At 42.6% G+C, this 21,216-nt stretch overlaps 1 protein-coding gene across 1 annotated transcript; it reads left to right on the forward strand.

The window, feature by feature from the left end:
- Positions 1–11,430: 11,430 nt before the first annotated feature.
- Positions 11,431–15,092, forward strand: LOC123164476 (serine/threonine-protein kinase-like protein CR4). The gene is made up of 2 exons (XM_044581987.1): positions 11,431–11,788; positions 11,930–15,092. Exon 2 carries the CDS (start codon positions 11,964–11,966, stop codon positions 14,664–14,666), a length of 2,703 nt encoding a protein of 900 aa, XP_044437922.1. The 5' UTR covers positions 11,431–11,788; positions 11,930–11,963; the 3' UTR covers positions 14,667–15,092.
- Positions 15,093–21,216: the final 6,124 nt, after the last annotated feature.

Below are 21,216 nucleotides of genomic sequence, written 5' to 3' on the forward strand. Positions count from 1 at the left end.
TGATAATATTGAGGATAGTGATGATGAAGACTCTCCCCCTAATAAATATGAATTGCCTGTTGTTCCTGAGGGTTATGTTCTGGAAAAAGAAGCTGCTATAGCTATTTTAGCTTGCAATGATAGATACGAGCTCAAGAGGTTATTAGCTAAATGGAAGCAGCAATCTCTTAATGCTAGAATGAAACCTGACCCTGCTTTTGCTACTTCACCTATCTGTGTTACTGATAGGATTATGAATTCTCTGTTGATCCTGAGATAATTACTTTGGTTGAATCTGATCCTTTTTATGGCTATGAATCTGAAACTGTTGTGGCACATCTTACTAAATTAAACGATATAGCCACCCTGTTCACTAATGATGAGAAATCCCGCTACCTTTATATCCTTAAAATATTTCCGTTCTCACTAAAGGGTGATGCTAAGATATGGTTTAATTCTCTTGATCCTGGTTGTGTGCGTAGTCCCCATGATATGATTTATTACTTCTCTGCTAAATATTTCCCTGCTCATAAGAAACAAGTTGCTTTAAGGGATATATATAATTTTGTGCAAATTGAAGAAGAGAGTCTCCCGCAAGCTTGGGGGAGGCTTCTCCAATTACTTAATGCTTTGCCTGATCATCCTCTTAAGAAAAATGAAATACTTGATATCTTTTATAATGGACTAACCGATGCTTCCAGAGATTACCTGGATAGTTGTGCTGGTTCTGTTTTCAGGGAAAGAACACCGAATGAAGCTGAAATTCTATTGAATAATATCTTGACAAATGAAAATAATTGGACACTTCCTGAGCCAATTCCTGAGCCTATTCCTAAACCAACTCCGAAGAAGAGAGGTGTTCTATTTCTCAGTCATGAAGATATGCAAGAGGCAAAGAAATCTATGAAAGAAAAAGGTATAAAAGCTGAAGACGTTAAGAATTTACCTCCTATTGAAGAAATACATGGTCTTAATTTACCGCCTGTTGAAGAAATATATGATCCTAATCCATTACCTATTGAAGAAACACATGGTCTTGATAACCCGACACAGGTAGTAAAGGTAAATTCTCTCTATAGATATGATAAAGCTGAAATCCCTCCTACTAAGTTTGCTAGCCAATGCTTAGATGAGTTTGATAATTTTATGGTTAAGCAAGAAGATTTGAATGCTTATTTTGGTAGACAATTAAAACAAAATGCTTATATGATTGAACACTTGAGTGATTATATGTCTAGAGTTAAAGGTGAACTTAAACTCATTAGTAAACATGCTTCTGTGGTTACCACTCAAGTAGAGCAAGTACTTAAAGCTCAAAATGATTTGCTCATTGAATTAAATAGTAAGAATAATGATTATGCTGTTAGAGTGGCTACTAGAACTGGTAAAATGACTCAGGAACCTTTGTATCCTGAAGGCCACCCTAAGAGAATTGAGCAAGATTCTCAGAGAAATAATATAGATGCACCTAGTCCTTCGAAAAAGAAGAAAAAGAAAAATGATAGGACTTTGCATGCTTCTAGTGAACCTATTGCTGAACCACCTGACAATCCTAATGATTTTTCTATTTCTGATGCTGAAACACAATCTGGTAATGAACATGAACCTAGTGATAATGTTAATGATAATGTTCATGATGATGCTCAACCTAGCAATGATAATGATATAGAAATTGAACCTGTTGTTGATCTTGATAACCCACAATCAAAGAATCAACGTTATGATAAGAGAGACTTTGTTGCTAGGAAACACGGTAAAGAAAGAGAACCATGGGTTCAGAAACCCATGCCTTTTCCTCCCAAACCATCCAAGAAAAAGGATGATGAGGATTTTGAACGCTTTGCTGAAATGATTAGACCTATCTTTTTGCGTATGCGATTAACTGATATGCTCAAAATGAATCCTTATGCTAAGTACATGAAAGATATTGTTACCAATAAAAGAAAGATACCGGAAGCTGAGTTTTCCACCATGCTTGCTAATTATACTTTCAAGGGTGGAAGACCAAAGAAACTTGGAGATCCAGGAGTACCCACTATACCATGCTCCATTAAAAGAAACTATGTTAAAACTGCTTTATGTGATCTTGGAGCCGGTGTTAGTGTTATGCCTCTCTCTTTTATATCGTAGACTTGACTTGAATAAGTTGACACCTACTGAAATATCTTTGCAAATGGCTGATAAATCAACTGCTATACCTGTCGGTATTTGTGAGGATGTGCCTATTGTGGTTGCAAACGTTACTATTTTAACGGACTTTGTTATTCTTGATATTCCCGAGGACGATAGTATGTCTATTATTCTTGGAAGACCTTTTTTGAATACTGCAGGGGCTGTTATTGATTGCAACAAAGGCAATGTCACTTTTCATGTTAATGGTAATGAGCATACGGTACACTTTCCAAGGAAACAACCTCAAGTTCATAGTATCAACTCTATTGGAAAAATTCCATCAATTATTTTTGGAGGTTTTGAATTTCCTCTTCCTACTGTCAAGAAGAAATATGATATTCTTATTATTGGGGATGTGCATATCCCCGTTGAGGTAACATAGTGTTATTCGAAATTTCTCCGGTTCCATGTTATTCGGAATGAGTTTGTTAACAAGACTTGATCAACCTTGTTAGTGGATTCCTTTTGATGAGCATGAGATGGATGAAACTAGAAGGCACAACCTTCTGTACCCTCCTTTTACTTTCTGTTATTTAGTTGAAATAAAGTAAAAATAGTATTTTTCTGTCTGTTTTCTGATTTATCCGTGCAATATAAAAATACCCCGAAAATAAAAGTTCTCCAAATGCCCTGAAAATGGAATATGATTTTTTTGGAATATTTGAGAATATTTGGCACTGAGAACACAGTAGAGGGAGCAAGCACCTGGCCACGAGGGTCCAGGGCGCGCCCACTCCTACAGGGCGCGCCCCCTGCCTCATGGGCCCATGGTGGCTCCCCTCCACTTATTCCTGCACCCACACACTCCTTCTTCCTCCCAAAAAAATCACCATCCAGCTCAAGCACGAGTTCTAGCTCATTTTGCTGTGATTTTCGATCTCCTTGCTCAAAGCACCTCTCACAAAACTGCTTGGGGGGTTGTTCCTTGGTATGTGACTCCTCCATTGGTCCAATTAGTTTTTGTTCTAGTGCTTTATTCATTGCAAATTTGTGCTGCCGAGGTGACCATGTTCTTGAGCTTGCATGTCAAATTTATATGGTTCCAAGTAGTTCTAATGCATGATATAGGCTCTAGGCACTTGTAGGAGTAGTTGCTAACAATTTTGTTGAGCTTGGTTCACTTTTGTTTGAAGTTACTAAAAATTTCAGAATTTTTCAGAAAATAATGAAGAGATTTTTGAGGGGCTCGTCGAGCCGAAACTCGAAGGAAAAGCAAAGTGAAGAAGCACAGAGGCCCAAATATAATCTGCCTCGCACCGCGGAGGTTCGGCCATGTGAATGGCCTTTCGATGATTTCTTGAGAGAAGCCGGGATTTATGATGATTTTTATGAATTGGCTGAGAATGCAGGCCTCACCGACTTCCTCCGCGACCAACGCGAATAGTATCTCTTACTCACCAATACTTTTGTGCAAAACTTCTACTATTATTCTAAGGAAACACCTCCTTCAGTAGAGTTTCATTTATATGATGTTGTTAAGAAGATGCCACTAGATGAATTTTGCAAGGTTTGCAAAATACCTTTTGAGGGTAGTTTAGAGGAACCACATCGTAAAGATGTGGACGGGTTTATTGACACTATTACTGTGGGGGAAACTAGGAAGGTTTCCGATGCAAGAATCACTAGCATACATTTTCCTGTTTTACGCTACTTTGCCATATTTGCTAGTCGTTGCTTAATTGGTCGCGGAAACTGTGGAAACCTTAGTGTTCCTGATATTATTATTTTGTTCCATGGTTTATTCCGCGATGACACTGTTAGTATGGGCGGTATTATTGCTAAACGGTTAAGTTTGAACCGTACAAAGGACCCCATCTTTGGAGGTATTTATGCTTCACGCCTTGCTGCACATTATAACATACCTATTAGGCACTATGAAAAAGAAGAAAAATTGCTGCCCAATGCTTATTTAGATTATAAGAGTATGGTAGCGCATGACTTTATTGTTAAGAATAGGGAAGGGGCTCTTAAATACAAATTATTCTTTGATAAACATCACCCTGAGACTATTACCTTGCCTGCTCCCTCCTTGTTTAATTTATCTACATGTCTGTATCTTGTTTCGTTGGCGGCCATTCACGCCTACCGGAACCCTACACCAGCCATGGAGCCGGAACCACAATTTGAACCTCCACGACAGTCTAATTACCAGTGGGATCCGGAGATGATTTCCAACCAGTGGCAGTCAGAGTCTTCTTCATCTCAGTACGACCCCGGCTACAATTATGGATATCCGCCAGGCCATCCGTGGCAATAAACCAACTTAGGCCAAAAGCCTAAGCTTGGGGGAGTACGTATTTCCCACCGACATTACATTCATGTTCACACACTCATTACTAGATGTCGGTGCTCATACTTTTTCATTGTAATATCCATGCTAGTTTATTTTTATTTTTCTTGCTTTCTTCTTGTGTGTTTGATAAACCTTAAGAAAAACCGAAAAAAAATTAGTTGTAGCTTTTAGCCAGTTTACTTTTCTTGCTGTAGTAGTAATAATTAAAAAGAAAACCCAAAAAGATTTCCTGTTCTTCTTTTGCTTGTTGGGAGCTTTCCCGTGTAAATAGTTTTATTTCTTTTCTTTTCTTTGGGGGTCGCTAGGAGAAGACCATGATTAAATTGTTGGAGTGGCTCTTATATGCATTATTGTTGATTTAACCAAGAGCCCATATTGCCTTGTCTTCTCCTGTTTATTGAATGCTCGCAGATTCCAGCTTAGTCCAATGCACGTGCACTCTTATTATTATTCACTTTGTTTGGTCGTGCAAGTGAAAGGCAATTATGACGATATATGATGAATTGACTGAGATGGGAGAAGCTGGTATGAACTCGACCTCTCTTGTTTTTGTAAATATGATTAGTTCATCGTTCCTGATTCAGCCTATTATGAATGAACATGTTTGCAATGACAATTAGAGATTATAGTTGCTCGTGCCATGCTTGATTAGCTATGAGTTATAATGGTTTACCTTGCGTGCCAACATGCTATTAAAATGGTTGTGATGTGGTATAGTGGGGTGGTATCCTCCTTTGAATGATTTAAGTGACTCGACTTGGCACATGTTCACACATGTAGTTGAAACAAATCAACACAGCCTTCACGATATTTATGTTCATGGTGGATTATATCCTACTCATGCTTGTACTCAATGTTTATTAATTTTAATGCATGTTCATGATTGTTGTCGCTCTCTAGTTGGTCGCTTCCCAGTCTTTTGCTAGCCTTCACTTGTACTAAGCGGAAATACTGCTTGTGCATCCAATCCCTTAAACCCCAAAGTTATTCCAGATGAGTCCAATATACCTTCCTATATGCGGTATCTACCTGCCGTTCCAAGTAAATTTGTATGTGCCAAACTCCAAACCTTCAAATGAAATTCTGTTTTGTATGCTCGAATAGCTCATGTATCAACTAGGGTTGTCCGTATCTTCCATGCTAGGTGGGTTATTCTCAAGAGGAGTGGACTCCGCTCCTCACTCACGAGAAAATGCCTGGTCACCGGGATGCCCAGTCCCATACTTTATGCAAACTAAATCAAAATAATTGCAAACAAAACTCCCCCTGGGACTGTTGCTAGTTGGAGGCACTCGTTGTTTCGAGCAAGCCATGGATTGATGCTTGTTGGTGGAGGGGGAGTATAAACTTTACCATTCTGTTTGGGAACCGCCTATAATGTGTGTAGCATGGAAGATATCGCCATCTCTTGGTTGTTATGTTGACAATGAAAGTATGCCGCCCAAAATATTATTTATCTCTGTTTTAAAATCGAGCTCTTGCACCTCTACAAATCCCTGCTTCCCTCTGCGAAGGGCCTATCTATTTACTTTCATGTTGAGTCATCACCCTCTTATTAAAAAGCAATAGCTGGAGAGCGCTTCTGTCATTTGCATCCATTACTATTAATTTATATTGGGTATGACTATGACTGGATCTCTTTTACCATGAATTACAATGTCTAGTCAGTCCTTGATCTTTAAAGGTGCTCTGCATTTATGTTTTGCGGTCTCAGAAAGGGCTAGCGAGATACCATCTTGTTATATCATATTATGATTGTTTTGAGGAAGTGTTGTCATCCGAGATTTATTATTATGGCTCGCTAGTTGATTATGCCATTGATATGAGTAAACATGAGACCTAAGTGTTATTGCGAATATGGTTAGTTATAATCTTTGCTGAAAACTTGAATGCTGGATTTACATATTTACAACAACAAGAGCAAACAGAGTTTGTAAAAGTTTTTCTTTATCACTTTCAGTTTATCAACTGAATTGCTTGAGGACAAGCAAAGGTTTAAGCTTGGGGGAGTTGATACGTCTCCGTCGTATCTACTTTTCCAAACACTTTTGCCCTTGTTTTGGACTCTAACTTGCATGATTTGAATGGAACTAACCCGGACTGACGCTGTTTTCAGCAGACTTTCCATGGTGTTATTTATGTGCGGAAACAAAAGTTCTCAGAATGACCTGAAACTCCACGGAACATCTTTCCGGAAAATATTAAAAATACTGCAAGAAAAATCCACGTCAGGGGGCCCACACCCTGTCCACGAGGGTGGGGGCGTGCCTGCCCCCCTGGGCGCGCCCCCCTGCCTCATGGGCCCCCTGACGCTCCACCGACCTCAACTCCAACTCCATATATTCACTTTCGGGGAGAAAAAAATCAGAGAGAAGGATTCATCGCATTTTACGATACGGAGCCGCCGCCAAGCCCTAAAACGTCTCGGGAGGGCTGATCTAGAGTCCGTTCGGGGCTCCGGAGAGGGGAATCCGTCGTCGTCGTCATCATCAACCATCCTCCATCACCAATTTCATGATGCTCACCGCCGTGCGTGAGTAATTCCATCGTAGGCTTGCTGGACGGTGATGGGTTGGATGAGATCTATCATGTAATCGAGTTAGTTTTGTTAGGGTTTGATCCCTAGTATCCACTATGTTCAGAGATTGATGTTGCTATGACTTTGCTATGCTTAATGCTTGTCACTAGGGCCCGAGTGCCATGATTTCAGATCTGAACCTATTATGTTTTCATGAATATATGTGAGTTCTTGATCCTATCTTGCAAGTCTATAGTCACCTACTATGTGTTATGATCCGGCAACCCCGAAGTGACAATAATCGGGACCACTCCCGGTAATGACCATAGTTTGAGGAGTTCATGTATTCACTATGTGTTAATGCTTTGGTCCGGTACTCTATTAAAAGGAGGCCTTAATATCCCTTAGTTTCCATTAGGACCCCGCTACCACGGGAGGGTAGGACAAAAGATGTCATGCAAGTTCTTTTCCATAAGCACGTATGACTATATTCGGAATACATGCCTACATTACATTGATGAATTGGAGCTAGTTTTGTGTCACCCTATGTTATGACTGTTACATGATGAACCGCATCCGGCATAATTCTCCATCACCGATCCAATGCCTACGAGCTTTTCACATATTGTTCTTCGCTTATTTACTTTTCCGTTGCTATTGTTACAATCACTACAAAACCCAAAAATATTACTTTTGCTACCGTTACCGTTACTTCCATATTACTTTGCTACTAAATACTTTGCTGCAGATAATAAGTTATCCAGGTGTGGTTGAATTGACAACTCAACTGCTAATACTTGAGAATATTCTTTGGCTCCCCTTGTGTCGAATCAATAAATTTGGGTTGAATACTCTACCCTCGAAAACTGTTGCGATCCCCTATACTTGTGGGTTATCAAGCTACAGAAGCGTTGGCTATATGTATGTGTTCTTCCTTCCTTCCCCTACCACTCCCATGTTCTTGAATTACTCCGTGAGTCATGGATATGAGTGAATCCCTAGTGCTATCCTAACAGCCTCCCTGATGGTCAACCTTCATGGCTGTCGGAGCCGTCAGAAGATTGTCGAGAAGGTCTCGGGCAAGTGTCCCCTACTGGCTCCAAGCTTCTTTAGAGGGGTCTCAGCACACGTCGGGTTGCTCCATGCTTTACATTCCAAATGATGCATGGTGGAAGCTCAACCCAAGGAGAGCAAGATGCATGAGATGTATTTGCACGCTATAGACAACTGCTTCGACCGAAGCTGCAACCCAAACAAATAAGACCAAACATGCAAAGTAGTGTACGGTATTTGTAACACAATGTTACATTCTTTTATATGCAACTAGAACACTCTTTGGATACTATTATTACTCGAAGGATTTCATTTCTTAGATCGATGGATTATTTTAGTTTAGTAGTGTGCTCGCTTCCAAATTTGAGAAGTACAAAACCACGGACATCGATGATATTGTATTTTTTGCACACGCACAATTACTAATACTAGTAACATAAGTTGCCCAGGTTTAATCTTTTGCAGTTTTTTCATGTGTCACACTGAAGATGAAACTAGAGGACAACTTGAAATAATTCATGTTGAAGGTCAAGGATGAATCAAAAGCTCGTAGCTCACAAACTTAATGAACGGTGATAGCTCAACTCGTTAGGCTCGTAGCTCGGTTCTCAATGGACAAAGCCAATCAACGATTTCAGCTCGTTAAGCTCAACAAGTTTAATAAACGAGCTAAATAGTTTCACGCGCAGCTCATTAAGCTCGTTAGTACACAATGCATAATTTTTTATTTTATGTGAGAAAATTTCATAGCACCTCAAACCATTTATTCAATCCAATCAAACCAACCTAGCCTATAGAAGACAGTAAACCAGTGCACCTCCTCCTGTACCCACCATCTTTCTTTAAAAAACACACCTACACACTCATCTCATAGGCCGAAACATAACTTTATCTGTTAACAAGCGCTCGCAAGCGTTCATGAGCTTCAAACAAATAGAGCCGAGCAGGATTATCCGCTTGTTAAGCTTAACGAGCCGAGGCTAGGCAGCTCGATTAATAATCCACCCCTAGTGTTTATGAAAAGCAAAGTGTCACCTTTCCCGTCTTTTTTTTAAAACAAAACATCCTCTTTATTTATTAGAAATAATGGTTACATCGTTAGTAAGAAGATTTACAATATCATTCATAGGCTCCTCAGACCAATCCCTAGTCTCGGAAAATTTAGCTAACCTAGCAAGCTCGTCAGCTACTTTGTTTGCTTCCCTATTACAATGCTCAAACCTAATAAGCGGAAAATCGCACGCCATAAAATAACAACCATCAAACACTGTCGCCGCCCCTCCCACTGAATGTCCTCCGTCCTTCATTATGTCAATTACTTTCATATTATCGGAATTAACAACAATACGGTTGCATCCCGTCTTCTGTGCAAGTAATAGACCATATCGCAGAGCCAAACCTTCAGCTGTTAATACATATGCACACCAATTCGTCCTCCAGTCCCCCCCCCACAATGAATCCTCCTTTGTCATCTCTAAGTACAATCCCCGTTGTGTCTCTAAGCATGTCTTGGTCGAAAGAAGCATCAAAATTTAATTTCACAAAACCTCTAGGTGATCTTGTCCATCCCTCTCTTTTACCGGTTGCCCTGGGAGACTGGGCAATGACATAATTTGCCGTTATAGCACGGGTTCCCATCGAAACTTGGTATGCATTTTAGGATTTTTCCTGATGGACTAGTGTACGTCTGTCCCACCATAAGTACCAAGTTGCAATGACAATCAGTTCACATACATTCTGGGTGCCCACTATAGATAGCTCATGGTCTGGCATAAGAAGAAGGAACTCAAAGACTGCCTCTCCCGCACGATCGATTGCACAAGCTTTCTTAATGGCCTCGTGCAAACCCAATCTTTCCCAAACCTCTTTCGCCTTTCGACATAAAAATAACATGTGATTTGTATCTTCCAGCCCATTAGAACATGATGGGCATATGTCCAAAACTTTCATATGTCTATTTGCAAGTGTAACACGACACAAAGGAGTTCCATGTAAAGTACGCCAAATAAAAATCTTCACCTTTTCCGGACAAGATAACTTCCAACTCTTACTCCAGATAGTATTGACATTTGTTCTACCCATGCCATTTGTTTGTTGCAATTTTCTCTCATATTGTTTGTTCCATTCCTCCAAATAAGCTGAGCGAACTGTGAAACATCTGTTGTTTGTAAAACTCCAAGCAATGAAGTCCGACATGTTATGCATAGGGAGGGGGATGGCGAGCACCCTTTGAGTATCGATTGGTCACAACGTTTGTCTCATTAAGTCTTCATCCCATAAATTGGTGACATCATCGATAAGATCAACGACTTTTGATATAAGTTGCCCTCTTCTAGGGGTAATAATTTTCCTATTTGCCCCGTGTGGGATCCAAGCATCTTTCCAAATATCAATATTTTCTCCATTTCCAACTCTACAAATATATCCATTTCTTAGAGAATCCACTTCCGCCATAATGCTTTGCCAAGTAAAGGAAGACCCTTTTTTCAACTCGCATTCATTAAGTCGCCATTCGGGAAACATTTAATTCTCAATATGATGGCACATAGGGATTCAATGTTATCAAGCAGACACCACCCTTGTTTGGCTAACGGAGCCAAATTGAAACAACGAATATCTCGAATACTCATTCCTCCATGATCTTTTGGTATACACATCTTCCACCACGCCATCCAGTGCATTCTCTTCTGGTTGTCTTTGCCACCCCACCAAAAGTGCGACATCGCGTCAATGATTCCTTTGCAATTTTTTTAGGAACTAGAACAATGCCCGTGCATTGCAACGGGATATAAATATTCTAGTACGTTAACTTGTGATTTACCTGTCAATAATAATGCGATTGTGTAAATAAATGTTCATCAAATTCTGACCGTGAATTACCTTATATTTTGTTTAGAAGTTTGATAACTAAATAAAGTGAAATTGGTTCAGAAGGTAAGTAAATTAAGGTGATTGATTATCATATACTCCTACATGAAAAGTTGAACGAAGGGGTGGTGGGAAGAAAGGAGAAATGGAAACCTTACGGTTTTTTAAGTAGTAGAGATAGAGATTTTAAAGACAAACATAGCATAAGTTGGGATAGCTTGTACAACCGATTTGAGTAAGATTTCCTTCCCTCCCGCTGATAGCAGTTTTTCCTTTCATCCACTAATTTTCATAATAATTCGATCAATTAAGAATTGAAAACAATCACTTTTGTTCATACCCACATTTGCAGGCAAATCCAAATATTTATCATTGAGAGATTCAATCATAATACTCAAAACATTATATATTTGCGCCTTATCTTCTACTCTCGTGACGTTAGTTAAAAAATATACTGAATCTTTCAACGCTTACCCTTTTGCCCTTGCCCTGATGCAGCACAATAAACATCCAAAACTGATTTCACCTCTCTCGTCTTTGTTTAACAGTCGTTGCACACGCCCCCTCACACCTTTTCCCGTTAAAAATAGGGAGTATCTATTTGAAGCGAGAAAAAACAAAACAAGCGACCGCCCCACGTGACGGCATCAGTCCTCTCCTCTCCACTCCCCCCTACCTCGCCGCCTCCGCCGCGCTTGTTCCTCCCACCCCGCGGCGCCGTTCCCCGAAACTCTGCCTCTCTGCTCTCCCCGAGGTGACGCCCGCTCCCTTCTGCTCTGCCCCGCCGTCCACTCCTCTCCGCAACGCCCTCCCTCGGCGACGGCACCAATGTCGGCAGGTATCCGGGGGAAGGGCGACGCCACACTGGTGGCTCAGCGGCGATGGTGACGGCTGCGCCGGCGAAGGTAACCGTTGTACTCTGTTTTTGTTCTGTGCCCTTTAGCGGAGATTCTGACGGCGAATCAGGCGAGCCCCGATCTAGATCGACGGGTCGGTCGGGATCGGGATCAACTAAGAAAAAGCCTAAAAGTTTGCAATTTTGGCAGGAATCTCACCGACATTAGCTCCGAGCTTCAAGGAATGGACAGTGTTCCAGCTCTCGCGCTCTGCTGCCTAATCTTGCTACCAAGCTGGGCCAATGGCCTCGGCTCCATGGGATCCATCTCGGTGTCCTACGGCGAGGACGGCCCGGTGTTCTGCGGCCTCAGCTCAGACGGCTCCCACTTGGTCACCTGCTCCGGCGCGGACGCCTCTGTCGTCTACGGTGCTCCCCTCAGGATCCCCTTCCTCGGCCTCACCGCGGGGGATGGGTTCGCGTGCGGTCTCTTGCTTGATACCAGTCAGCCTTACTGCTGGGGGAGCAACTCATATGTCAAGATCGGGGTGCCGCAACCGATGGTCGAGGGCGTGGAGTATTCCATGCTCAGTGCCGGGGACAACCACCTGTGTGCACTGCGAACTCCTGACAAGGGGATTCCTCGCGGTGTTAACCCTGATACTTCAGTGATAGATTGCTGGGGGTACAACATGACTGCCACACATGTTGTCGCTGGAGCCGTGTCGACCATATCAGCTGGCTCGGTGTTCAATTGTGCCTTGTTTGCGCGGAACAGGACAGTGTTCTGCTGGGGTGATGAGACAGTGAGTGGTGTGATTGGGCTGGCGCCGAGGAATGTCAAGTTTCAGTCCATAGGAGCAGGTGGCTACCATGTCTGTGGGGTGCTGGAGAATGCACAAGTCTTCTGCTGGGGAAGGAGCTTGGAGATGCAGCAGGTGTCGCCTACCGGTGCTATCGGTGAAGGCGATGTGAGCATAGTGCCGATGGATGCAATGGTCTCCGTTGTCGGCGGACGATTTCATGCTTGTGGCATCAGGAGCCTTGATCACCAAGTAGCTTGCTGGGGTTTCCAACTTCAGAACAGTACATCAGCACCCAAAGGTCTCAGGTTGTATACAATAGTGGCTGGAGACTACTTTACTTGTGGTGTGCCTGCTGAGACATCGATGAAGCCAAGGTGCTGGGGCAATAGTGGGCCATTGGCACTACCAATGGCGGTATCGCCCGGGATTTGTGTATCTTCTGCATGCAGCCCCGGATACTACGAGTATGTTAACCATGGTGAGCTTGGTAGCAGCAAGTCTTGCAAGCCTGGAAACTCTAGACTCTGCTTGCCCTGCAGTGCTGGCTGCCCAGACAACTCGTATGAGTCCTCGCCCTGCAATGCCACGGCTGACCGTGTGTGCCAGTTTGATTGCTTGAGGTGTGTCTCAGATGAGTGTTTGTCATACTGCACATCCCGGAAGCAGACCAACAACCATAAGTCAATGGATTTTCAGATGCGCATTTTTGTGGCAGAGATTGCATTTGCTGTCATTTTGATTTTCACCGTGACAGCCATTTCTTGCCTATATGTACGGCACAAGCTTCGAGATTGCCGATGTTCAAAGAGCAAGTTGAGGATGACGAAGAGTACAACATACTCTTTTCGAAAGGATAACACGAAGATCCAGCCTGACGTGGAAGATCTGAAGATCAGGAGAGCTCAGGAATTTTCCTATGAGGAGTTGGAACAAGCAACCGATGGCTTCTCGGAGGATTCACAAGTCGGCAAGGGCAGCTTTTCATGTGTATTCAGGGGCATTCTGAGAGATGGGACAGTCGTTGCTGTGAAGCGTGCAATAAAAGTATCGGATGCGAAGAAAAGCTCAAAGGAGTTCCATACTGAACTTGACCTCCTCTCTAGGCTCAACCATGCACATTTGCTCGACCTACTTGGTTACTGTGAGGATGGCAGCGAGAGGCTCTTGGTTTATGAGTTCATGGCTCATGGATCCCTGTACCAGCATCTGCATGGCAAGGATTCAAACTTGAAGAAGCAACTCAACTGGACCAGGCGGGTTACCATTGCTGTCCAGGCTGCTCGTGGAATAGAGTATTTGCATGGCTATGCTTGCCCACCAGTAATTCACCGAGACATCAAGTCTTCAAACATATTGATCGATGAAGACCACAATGCGCGTGTTGCCGACTTTGGTCTATCTATAATGGGCCCTGTAGATAGCGGCACACCACTCTCAGAGCTGCCGGCAGGGACACTTGGGTACCTTGACCCTGAGTACTACCGTCTCCACTACTTGACGACAAAGTCGGATGTCTACAGCTTTGGAGTTGTTCTTCTAGAAATCCTAAGTGGCAGGAAAGCCATTGACATGCAGCTTGAGGAGGGCAATATTGTTGAATGGGCAGCCCCGTTGATCAAAGCTGGGGACATTTCTGGCATCCTTGATCCAGCTTTGTCTCCTCCCTCTGACCTGGAGGCTCTGAAGAAGATTGCAGCTGTGGCATGCAAGTGTGTGAGAATGCGAGGCAAAGACCGGCCTTCCATGGACAAGGTGACAACATCTCTAGAGCGCGCACTTGCGCTGCTGATGGGCAGCCCATGCCTGGAGCAACCCATTCTGCCAACTGAAGTTGTTCTCGGGAGTAGCCGGATGCACAAAAAGGTATCACAGAGGTCATCTAATCAGTCGTGCTCAGAGAATGAGCTCGTTGATGGGGACGACCAGCGGATCGAGTACAGGGCACCATCTTGGATAACGTTTCCAAGCGTGACCTCATCGCAGAGGAGGAAATCGTCAGCGTCGGAAGCCGACCTGGATGGCCGAACAACCACAGATGGGAGGAACGTCGGGAGCAGCATAGGAGATGGTCTGCGGTCATTGGAGGAAGAGATTGGGCCGGCGTCGCCACAGGAAGACTTGTACTTGCAGCACAACTTCTGATGAAATGCCAAGATCAGCTGGAAACACGGAAACCGTCTGCCGTTTTAAGTTCAGACTTTGTGACCTGTTGCTTTGTAGATCAACCGTAGCAGGCCATTCGGGAGAGAGAGGAAGATCTAGCTATATAGAGTACGTACTGGAAGGATTTTTAGCATCTGGAGGCATTTCTTTGTAGATTGATTCGGTCGTCCTATAATTGGCACTTCTATTTACGAGTGGATGGCCACACTTGATGAATCCTGTTCTGTAGCTCGCAGATACGTGTAAGTGTGTAGTTCTCTTTCTGGTGTTGGTTTCGCCTGCAAATTAGCATAATATTCTCGTTCACCGTGTTAAGTATCTTTTCGCTTTGCGGTGCATGTTCGCCTGCAAACTGGCATAATAATATTGTGCCAACTGAGATGAAGCTTTGGAGATCAAATTGCATGTCTAACATTTTCTTCTTCTTTCGCATCTATTAAGAGTTCATTTCATTTTACTTAGAACATCACGGTTTGTCTGCTAATCTTCAGTGACAGGTGAAGTGTAATTTTCAGTGGCCCGGTTCAGGATTCAGGAGATTGTCGGTGTGTGTCATCTGCCATGATCTGTTTAGGCTGTTGCTTTCGAGACAATGAAGGCAGGTCGTTGAAAATCAGTTAATGTTGCTGACTTCGTCATTATGTTTGTTACGAGTACTTCTTTCGGAAGCAAGGCGGTAGTACTTTAAATGTGGTCGAGATTAGAGTAACACTTTCGGTTGCGGACATGGATAATCTGCTCACGAGCTCAAATACACATGCATGAACAGTAGCTTTAATATATTTTTTGTAAATAAAATCTAAATAATCTGATTTTTTTTTGTGGATGAACATCAACAAATTTTCTAACATGCTGCAAAATTTGCCCTTAGAATGACATCCGTGGAGGCCTGTACAAAAAGAAAATTGGAGCTCACAAAGCCTCATTTTCTAGCATTCAAAAAAAAAAAAATTGGCACTTGCATCATTCGTGATAGTTTTCTAGTTTGGTTCTGCTTTAGTCGTTTAGATGTACCTGATCGCATGATCATTTTACCCATCACTCTTGTTCAGTTATTTGTCCAAAGGTAAGCATTCTTAGAGCATCTTCAACGGACTCCCGTTCCCCAATAAACTGCATGTAGCTGGGGAGTTGAGGCAAAGAAAAAAAAACATGATCCAACAGACTTCCATTCTTCAATAAACAGTATTTGTGTGTGTGCGCCACCTCAGTGATAGTGTAAAATTCAATGGTACCCTCTTGAATTTGTTTGCACCGTCACGTGAGCTTCGGCAAGGTGACCCCTTATCCTCGTTTCTTTTCCTATTTGTGGCTGGTGGTCTGCCGACTTTGTTGAAGGATGGTGAAGTACAAGGAAAGTCCACCCCCCCCCCCCTCAAGGTGGGACGAGACTTGCATGCTCCCTTCCCATGCTCCCATCCGTACTCCCGCATACGTGGCTTGATTTGATTGGAAGAAAATAAGGCCCGGCCCCACCCCCTGAAAATCAGGAGGGGAGATGATTAGATTAGAAAAGAAAAAGGGAAAAGAACAGCCGTAGGATGAAGTGGGAGCACGGATGGGAGCATGGAGAGGGAGCAGGCAAGCCGGATCCCTCAAGGTGTGCTGTCGAGCTCCGGGCATATCTCACGTGCTTTCTGTTGATGATAGGTTGCTTTCCTTTAAAGCCAACGAAGCAGGATAGGGAGGTGGCGAAAACTATAAACACTTATGAGACCGCTATAGGACAACTTATAAACCCGACAAAGTGCAGAATTATGTTTGGTAAATCTTGTTTGGCAGCTGACCAGGAGTGGGTCCGTACAGCTTTGCAGGTCCGGACGTCCACCTTTGAGGAGAAAATACTTGGGTATGCCAACACCAGAAGGAAGAAAATCAAAAGGCAAGTTCCAGAACCTATAGGCCTGACTCACAAAATGCATCATTGTGTGGGGAGACACATTGTCCCTTGCTGGAAAGGAAACTATGATCAAGGTGCTAGCACATGCTATTTCAACATACATGATGGGGGTGTTCAAGTTACCAATGTCGGTTTGTGACGACTTGAACATGATGGTGCAAATTTTCTGGTGTGGTGCTTCAAAGGGGAAGAGAAAAACCCATCGGATATCCTGGTCGCGCATTATGGCACATAAATGAAGAGATGCTTGGGCTTCAAAGATTTTAGAGTATTCAACCAAGTGTTGCTTGCTCGCCAAGCATGGAGACTCCTAACCAAACCCGCTACTCTTTGTGCACAGGTTTCAAGGCTCGCTACTAGCCAGAGGGGTAGCTCGAGGATATGGTGTTCACCAGGAATGCCTCGACAACTTAGCAGTCCATCCAGTAAGGGTTCGAGCTCCTCAAGAAGGGGTTGGTATGGTGCTTGGCAACGGCTAGAGCATACGTATATGGCATGACAGGAGGGTGCCCTGAGCCCCCTCAGGTCAGCTAATTTTGGCCCAGGGTACCTGCGGGTTGCGACAGGTGTTAGAACCCTTGGAATATTGTGGTGCTTGGCGCATGGAACTTCTCCAACGCCACCTCCTCCCAATTGATGTTGATACCATTAGGAGCATACAAATTTCCTCACGCCTCGTCGATGATATCATCACTTGGGCACCTGAGAAGAACGATATCTTCATCATTCGGTCAGCATACCACTTTGTGATGGACGAGCACGAGCGTCCATCCGCAAGCGCACCCCCACCCGAAGGTACACGTTTTTGCCTGGCGGCTTGTGACAAACTCCCTTGCAACATGGACAAACAAAATCTACCGCCACTTGGGAACCACTGTCATATGCCCATTATGTCGTATGGAATGCGAGGATGGCTTCCACACAATGTGTAGGTTCCCCCAGGTGGTGGAGCTTTGGAGGCCGATGGCAAAGGATTGGAGGATCCCGAATATAATGATGTTTGTTGAGAATATAGGACCGAAGTGGCTCTTTGCTATCACAACAAAATAGACGATTTTTAGCAATGGCTCACTTGTGTCACATAAAATAGTCGGGCGACTGTTTTCAACCGTCACCCCAACGTCAACGAAGCGTCGTCACGAAAAATAAAATCTTGACGGTACCACTTTTTCTGTCACCTAAGATCGTGTCTTAGGTGACGAGCCCAACTTTATCACAAATGGCCATTTTTGGGGACGGACAAAACTGTCACCTTTGATAGGTCGTTTTGTCACCTAAGATCCTTTTGGTGACGATTCGTTACTACTAATCGGTTCGTTGGTTTAACCGGTCAAAGGTTCAGACAAATGGGCCTAGGAGATGATGACGCGGTTGCCTCCATGTGGGTCCACTTGTGATTTTATCACTAACGGTGTCCGTTAATAATAAGTCGGTCGCTAGTTTTGATGGGTAAACGGTACTAACATATGGGCCCAGAAGATGCTGATGTGGCTGCTTAAATGTGGGTCCACACAGTGCGGATGTGGGTGCTTACAAGTAGGGTCCATACACTAGTGACGGCTTGAATTTCCATCACAAGTACCGTCACCGATTCTAGATGGCACCAAATCGGTATAGTTTGAATTTGTAGTTGAATTTTAATTTTAATTACTAAAAAATTGAAATGAAACATTGCCATCACAACTTTCATTAACAATGAGACTTCACAATTGTCACAACACTATACTGCATATTACAATGAGCATCCAAAGGACATATTATCAAACACGAGAAATAAAACGCACAAGAAAGTATCATGACGAATGATAATGCTCCATCCATAATTGGCAGGTTGTGAGACAGTCTACTGGGAAGAATGCGGCGACTTCCTTAAGACATGACTAAGAATTGCCTCGTTTCTTATTGATTTTTTTAAAGCAACGATTTTTCTTCGTTGATCCATCTTGACAATTTCAGTTTCTTGTTGTTGCTTCCTTTTGAGCTCTTTAGTTTCTTGCAAATGTACAACAAGTATTGCATTCAAGTCTTCTTTGAACGTGTCATTAGCCACTCTTGTGCTGCAATCTTAAATTCTAGCACTTGGATGCATTTTTTAGAGGATGAATTCTGCGATGGGATGTCGATGCTTGAAAATAAATGAATGACGAGCTCTTTTCCTCAATAATCTGCACGTCGGGTAGTAGCGACACAACCTCTTGTGTGGCGTGGCCTCTTTGTGGTCCATATTTGATTATGCATCATGATTGAAAGCGTTTTTGTGCGCTATTAGTAAACTACAATATGATGGCTCGCACAGTCCATTTGAAGTCGAAACATTAAAAGCTACTTACGGATGCTTCTTGTTCACTCGGTCTAATACGGGGATCCTTCTTTATGGTGTGGGCTTCTTTTGAAAACATAGTAGTGGATGCTTTCTTGTTGTTTTTAGCCTTACGGAAGGACACACACATTAGTATTGCATAACATAAAATAATCACAAATATATAGGTTTTCTATTAAGTTAATTAAATTCTTATAACAAAGCTATGAGGGGGTAGCCTATTTTGAACAATCAGTCTTATGGCTGACCTTGACAGCTTCTTTATTTGCTTTCTCGAAAGTTGTTATGGTATGAAACTAAAATTTAGTATGACGAGGCATCCATAAGTTTGAAATCTCGAGAAGAAGCTAAAACATTATGTATGATTTTTCCCTTGTTCAAAAGTTTGGCCATATTGCTATATTTACATCGTTGAGCACTTTTTTGCAATTACCAATGCAAAATTTCTTCGGTAAATTCATTCGGAAGTCATTACCGAGTTATCTCTGAAGAACCATGTACCCATGAATGTTACAACATATGCAGTGCAATGTTCAATGAATGTAATAGAGATGCATTTGAAATCAGCAAAGAAAGTTTACCATGTAAATAGCTAGGGCACTCTATTCTTTGTTGCAACTGAAGATGAATATACATGTTGATGCGGAGCATCCTATGGTCATCCCCATGGACCTATCATCGTCTCACCAAGTGCCAAGAGGACCTATGACACGAGCACGAGTTAGGGCTCTCGAGAACGAGCACTACTAGAAAAAGGCCTGCTAGTGGCGCACCAGTTTTGCCTACTAATGGCGCACTACTGGTGCGCCACTAGCACCACGCCATTAGAATTAAATACTAATGGCGCACCCCTGGTGCGCCATTAGTATCTGGTATACTAATGGCGCACCACGCAGTGCGCCATTAGTATAGCCCACCGTGCGCCATTAGTATGCCTCCCAGGGGGCCATATTTACCCATGTGCTTTGGCATACTAATGGCGCACTAGGGGGTGATGCGCCATTAGTGTCCTTTCTGCAGTGCGCCATTAGTGTGCTGAGTGGTGCGCCACTAGTATGAATATTAGGGATTATTTTTTTTCTTTTCTGATTTTTGCACAGGTTACAAAACATATTACTGCACATAATATAGAGAGCACAACATATAAACAGCAGATTTATCGAATACAATAGAAGATTAGTCTCCGAATACAATTCATCATATTAGTCTCCGAATTTCAAATACCGAACAAAGTTATAACATTAGAAGTCTCGAAACCGCGAGTAGCGAGTTTGTCGAAAGTAATACTAATCCTAACAAGTCCTACTAATCATCATCATACAACTTCTACTCGTTATTAATAACAAGTCATACGATCATCATCCTGATAGTCATCGAACCAACCCTACTTAATTGTTCTTAGCACATGATCATCAGTATTAGGCAGGACCTAAATACACTATTTAAGGTAAAATAGCATAAAACAATATAGACCCTGACTCTCCATTATGGAGAATGGAGATCATCCTGTCTCCAATTCTTGCGCGGCGCTTCCTTTTGCTTCCAAGAACCTCCTTACGACTGTCCATACATTTTTTTCCATTCTCTGATTAGCATGTCTCCACTTCTTCTAGAAATACGGTATGGACAGTTGAGATTCGTAGGATGACCTGGATATATGTTCAAAACACGAAGGCTGCCATTCTGATACATCAAATGAGGCACACAATCCTCTGGGATTCTCTGTTGAAAAACATAGTAATAACTTCATAGTTAGCAATGATGTACTAGTTTTAGAAGTATGCAAAAGATGCACGGATGTCGTAATAGTAAAAAATCTTACCAGGGTATCTCCACGGTAGTTACCGTAGTTCAACACGTGCACTAGTGGCACGTATTGACCATAATGTTGAGGAGTTTGATTGTAGATATTGCAATTCTCAAGATCAGTACAAAATCCGACCAGATGATTTTCCTCCTGATAAGTTAACTCGGAGCCATCAGTGTAGTGGGTTTTGTCTACCATGTTCCGCACATTGTTTGAACAATCAAAATAAGCTGTCAATGGAAATAAGTTGTCAACTATTTTGAAATAAACAATATAAATTAGTTAATAATTAACTATGTTTGAGAAACTCACATAGCGGTAGATCTGGAGGCGTATCAACAAAGACCCAAATGTCCATATTGTCTTGGTCGATGTCAGGATCACCAAGATCCATGGTGACAAGCATACCCTCATCAAAACCATACATCTTGCAAAATGCTTCCCAATTTTTGTAACCAAAATGGGTTACGCTCTCAGCATTATACAAATTTACTTCAAAATC

The sequence above is a fragment of the Triticum aestivum genome, chromosome 7D (genome assembly GCF_018294505.1).
Source record: "Triticum aestivum cultivar Chinese Spring chromosome 7D, IWGSC CS RefSeq v2.1, whole genome shotgun sequence".
Lineage (NCBI taxonomy): Eukaryota > Viridiplantae > Streptophyta > Magnoliopsida > Poales > Poaceae > Triticum > Triticum aestivum.

Coding starts and splice junctions, on each gene's coding strand:
- LOC123164476 (XM_044581987.1), top strand. CDS start 11,964: ATGGACAGTGTTCCAGCTCTCGCGCTCTGCTGCCTAATCTTGCTACCA.